Source organism: Salminus brasiliensis, chromosome 7 (assembly GCF_030463535.1).
Source record: "Salminus brasiliensis chromosome 7, fSalBra1.hap2, whole genome shotgun sequence".
NCBI classification, from domain to species: domain Eukaryota; kingdom Metazoa; phylum Chordata; class Actinopteri; order Characiformes; family Bryconidae; genus Salminus; species Salminus brasiliensis.
The window spans coordinates 203,784-208,795 of record NC_132884.1 but is presented as its reverse complement, the minus strand read 5'-3'; the positions used below and the strand labels follow the sequence as shown (position 1 = coordinate 208,795).

The window sequence follows — 5,012 nt, the reverse complement described above, 5'->3', positions numbered from 1 at the left end:
TGGTTCTTCAGTAGGACCCTCATGTGTATGCTTCTTTAATGAACCTTTCTAAGCGGGTTCCGCAGCGGTGTCTCCAGATGTCTTTATTAAACATCTTGTACTAAAGAACCCGTTCTAAAGGGGTACTATCAGTTTCCTATCATAGAGAACCGTTACACCTTAGGTTCTTAGAATTGTTGTGGTTCTATAGTCAAAAGAACCCTTTTGCCCAGAGGGCAGATCTAATCTGAACGATTTCACTTATTAAAAACTTATTAATTATTGACTGTTTATTCATAAATTCGCTTCAGAGGACAAAAACGACTCACAATGACTCAAATATTTAAAATCTGAAACTGGATCAGAATGGGCGGGGTTAAACTGCTGTAGGCTGAATGGATATGTAAATGAGTCTAAGGATCATATTTAAGAATCAGTCTAAACACTTCTCATAGACCACTGTTTCTAACGTATATGCAGTATATATAGGCGATATGTAAGCTGTATATAGGCAGTATGTAGGCGACCGTAGTCCTGAGGAAACGGTCAGGTGTGAGGTGGTGGGTCTGGGCACATCCAGCTCCACTTTGGACGTAGAAACAACAGGGCAGTGGCTCTGCTGAAAAGGCCTATTTGCCAGCAGTGGAGGTACTTGAGGTACTCGAGGCGGTGTGTCCCAGTCCCTGGCGGCTGTCTATGGCGCTGGCTCTGCAGTCCTGGCTGGCTGACAGCGCTGTGTGGTTATGTGACAGTGCAGTGTCTTACACAATAAGCAGCTTTACTGCAGAGCTGTTACGCGCCACACTCCGTCACTCTCCTGACCCACATTTCTCGAAAGCTCCTCGGATAGCGAGAGACGAACACCAAGCCTCCGACTCTGTCCTCTGGGACTAAGTTGGACAAGGCTCCATCTATATTACAGAAGCTCGTTAGGATCACGACTCACAGAATGAGTTTGGTTCTTTAAGAAGAGTCCGTTCCTGCAGAGGCACTGGACCATATTCCACTAAAAGAACTCCACCCAGATCACAGGTAAAGGCAAGAACTTTGCTGCGCGCTCGATGGTGCTGTAAAAGATCTCCCTTTCTGGCAGCGCTACAGTCTGTGGGCATCAGGCGTTTATACCCAAGTCACTAATGTAAAGACGCTTCTCAGAGTCTGAGAACCTTTAGGGTTCTGCAGGGAAATGAGCTGGTGTGTGCCTCTGCTGTGGCTTTGAGGTCCAGCTTGCATCAAATGAATCTTTGTTTTTTGTTCTTCACACAGGTTCACCCGGCAGCAGAGCGTAACCGGGCCCATCACCGGACCGACCTGAACACCACCGCCATCACCCATCTTCCTGTTCCTGGACTACTTTGAAACATTTACCAAGACTTGTCCAATGAGGGACGTTTTTGTGGAGTTCCACCTCTTCCTTATATTTCTAGCCAATTTGGACACTTGAAGGTTTTGAGGAGCAGTCTGAACGAGAAGGCCAAGAACCAGCAAAACCAGTGAGGCTCCTCCCTGGAGGAACACCGAAACAGGAAGCCCAAGCACATCGATCTTCCACTAATTTCAGAGGTTCTGTTTTCAATGTCCGCCGAGTCCCAGTCTGCAAGATCACAATGGAAAGTCAGAGCCAGTCTGTCCAAAATGCCAACGACAACCTGGAAACATTAGACACGTATTCAAGCTACAACGAGGATTTATCATCACCTCAGATCAGCAACTCTTCTCGGCAAGGCCGGCTCATCAAACCCAAGCCCAGCACCAACTGCCGCCGAAAGCGGGAGTTCATCTCGGAAGAAAAGAAGGATGCGTCCTACTGGGAAAAACGGCGCAAGAACAACGAGGCTGCCAAGCGGTCTCGGGAGAAACGTAGACTCAACGACATGGTGCTGGAGAACAGGGTGATCGCACTGAACGAGGAGAACATTCGCCTGAAGACAGAGCTTCTGCAGCTGAAGCTCAGGTTCGGGCTCATCAGCACAGCCTCCTACATGGAGAAGACCCAGCAGATCAGCAGTGGGGCCGAGGCGGCTGGAGGCGACGGTACATCTGGGGGGAAACCTGGAAACCCCTATTTCTCAAGCAGCGGATACTCCAGTGCCTCGCAGGTCATGATGAACTCTGACTCCTCCGAGGCAGAGCAGTCTACTCTGGGTGAACGGCACACACCGTTACCCAAGTATTCCCCTCGTGGATCGCTGTCTGACATGTCCGACGGATCCTCTCGGGACAGCCCTGAGCCAATGGCGTACGATATCAAGCGGGAAAGTTCCGGTATGGACATTAGCAGACTTGAGACGAGTGTTCTCAGTGGCATGTTTGGTGGTCATCAGGGTCTCGGCCAGCTGCAGACCCGTCATCCGCAAGGAGAGGACCACCAGGAATCTGTGACCAGCCCTGCTAATCAGCCTGCCACAGCGCAGCGGAGCGTCATCCTGTACCGCTCCAGCAGCAATTCCTACCCTGTCGAGAGCCAGAGGGTCGAGGGTGCGGAGCAGCACCTGGCATTGCCGTCACAGCAAAATGGGCAAGTCGCTCATGCTCCCCAAGCAGGAGGCCGTCTGCCTGTTCGAGCAGATGGTTTAGAGACCCTCTCAGAGGTTGCTCAGCAGCTAGCAAGGCGGTCTTTGGATTCACCAAGTTACGAATACGCTAAAGGCAAGCTGGATTTCGAGGAAGTGCAGCGGTTCACCCCCCTGGAAGAGCCACACGGTCAGGCACAAGATCCTCCTAATGACTCCTTTGCGCCGGATTTGCTCAGTGAGGCTGGCAAAGCTCCCTCGTACCAGCACCAGATGCCCTACCTCAGCCCCATGGATGAAGAACCACCTGTGCTGACCTACGAAGGTGATCCCAGAGCTGAGGGTTTCTATCAAGAGCACTCCTCCTCACACAAGGACACCTCCTCGAGCGACGGAGACCCTCGCAGCTCTGACAAGGAGGCCTCCACCGACGATGAATCCCCTTCATCCTCTTCCTCAGAAACTGGTGGCTACAGTGCTGGCCATCCGTCCGCCTGCTCGCCAACCATGGGTGTCAGTGGCGCTTGCCAAAACGGCGACAGCCAGGCGGAAGTGAAAACTACAGCGCTGCCCCACAAGCTGAGGCTGAAATACAGGGCACTGTCCAGCGGTGGTCCCCAGGACGTAACCGGCTGTGCCGCCTCACCTAGTTCAACGCTGCCTCAACACCCCTACCTGGCTGTCGCACAGGTCAACCAGCACCAAGGCAAAGAGGAAGAGCTCGAGGAAGCCGATGAACTGAGCCCACAGCAGTCCCCATCCAGACCGAGCCCAGGAGGCAGAAAGGAAGGCGGAAAAAAGGGGTCAGGAGGACGAGGCAGCAGAAACAAGAGGCGTGACTAAGAGGAACTGACTTACACTTCTCGGTCAATCCATACCTGTACCTGTCCGTCGCGTAGTAAACACTAGAACCACACCGTTACACTAATGCATGAAAGTACGTTACTGCTCTCACACTAACGGAGGATCAAACTCCTGACTCCTGTTCCTAATTTACTGTCCTCACTCAAGCACTTATTGACCACTTAAATGGAGCGTGAAGGAAAAGGGGAAAGAACTTCTAAAAGTACCTGTCCCGACAGGTGCGACCCCTCTAAAGCTCTCCCGTAGTTCACTTCAGGAACCAAAGACACTAGAGTCCCGCTGTCCCCCAAGGTCCTTTCAGCCCCACAGTCCTCCAGCATTCGGATTGTAAAATACTGTGATATAATTAACATATCATATTTAAATATATTTTTAATGAAAAAAACTGAAAACCATAAAAACAAGGTGGGGTGGGGACGCCAGTGGGCTCCGAGTCAGCGTACCCGTCTCCGTCTCGTCACTGTTGCGTAACAGAAAAGCACTAAGGAAGAGAAGACTGACTGACCTGCCGTGAAGGTCACTGTGACCAACCTGTAAAGCACCTTCATCATCTGCCGAGACGGCGATCACCTTCACGGCGGTCTCCTCCGAGAAAACCAGCGCCGTGCACCGAGACCGCTGTTCCCCGTCGCGGTTCCATCGATGTTCCATGCACTACCTCATTCAGACAACCGGTGTTGGGAGAGTCTGACGAACGTCTGTTTCTGGTCAGATTGTGCATCGTAGCTTAGGTCAGACTCCCCCGGCGAGCTCCTCGAATCACTACAGAGGAACTACGAACCCGGACAGGAAGATAAACCAGCATCCACCCGCCGCCCTGTTGACCCCTGTGTTTTATCTCCTGGAGGAGCGCCGTGCTGCTCCTGCACTGAGTGTTCCTAACAGGTGCCTGCCACTGGACACTGTGTACAGATGTAAAGAAATGTTCTCTTTTGAGTAAAAAGTTTTTATCAAGTTTATTTTGGCATTCAATGATGATGATGATGATGATGATGTTGATGATGATTATTATTATTGTATTTTATTTTGTATTTCCTTTTTATTATATATGATATATCTCTATCTGTCTTTGTCTCCATTTCTCTGTTCACCTGAATGTGATGGTTGTGTAGTCGTAGACGTTTGTCCCATATTCCACTGATGTACTGACGTACCAGTGTGGTGTTTGCTCAAGTTTTAAGAATCAAAAAGAAAAGTGCTGCAGGGGTGAAGGCGGTGGTCCGTCACAGCACTCAGAGTGAAGGTGATGTTCAGAAGAGTTAAAAGAATAAAATAAAAAAAATAAAAATACAGTTTTGTTGAATTAAACTTCTTGGGTGTCTCACTTTGCAGTAAAACCTCCTCACACACACACAACCTGGGGGGGGGGGCGTAGGTCTATAATTGTGTGCTTTACTTTGGGGGTCTTAGTTACAGTAGCTGTGTGTGAAACTACCTTCACCATGTTTGGAAGCTGTAGCCTGGCTAGCTCTATTACGCCACCAAGAGGAGAGTCAGATAATACAGGACTGAATTCTGGAACTTCACACACACACCATGATGGAACACAAACAGAGGGAAGTCTTCAGTGGAGATCTGGAGAAATATCTGATTGGTGGGGAAACTGTTGCTAAGGGAACACAAGAAGACAACCTAACGCATTCATGCTGGAACCCG

At 50.1% G+C, this 5,012-nt stretch overlaps 1 protein-coding gene across 1 annotated transcript in view; it reads left to right on the top strand.

Moving 5' to 3' along the window:
• nfil3-5 (nuclear factor, interleukin 3 regulated, member 5) overlaps positions 1-4,608 on the top strand; it is an 8,360-nt gene extending 3,752 nt beyond the window's left edge. Inside the window, exon 2 of the mRNA XM_072682757.1 lies at positions 1,246-4,608. Within this exon, the coding sequence (XP_072538858.1) occupies positions 1,587-3,335 (1,749 nt within the window). The 5' untranslated portion in view covers positions 1,246-1,586 and the 3' untranslated portion in view covers positions 3,336-4,608. The remainder of the gene's footprint in view (positions 1-1,245) is intronic.
• The last annotated feature ends 404 nt before the right edge of the window (positions 4,609-5,012 follow it).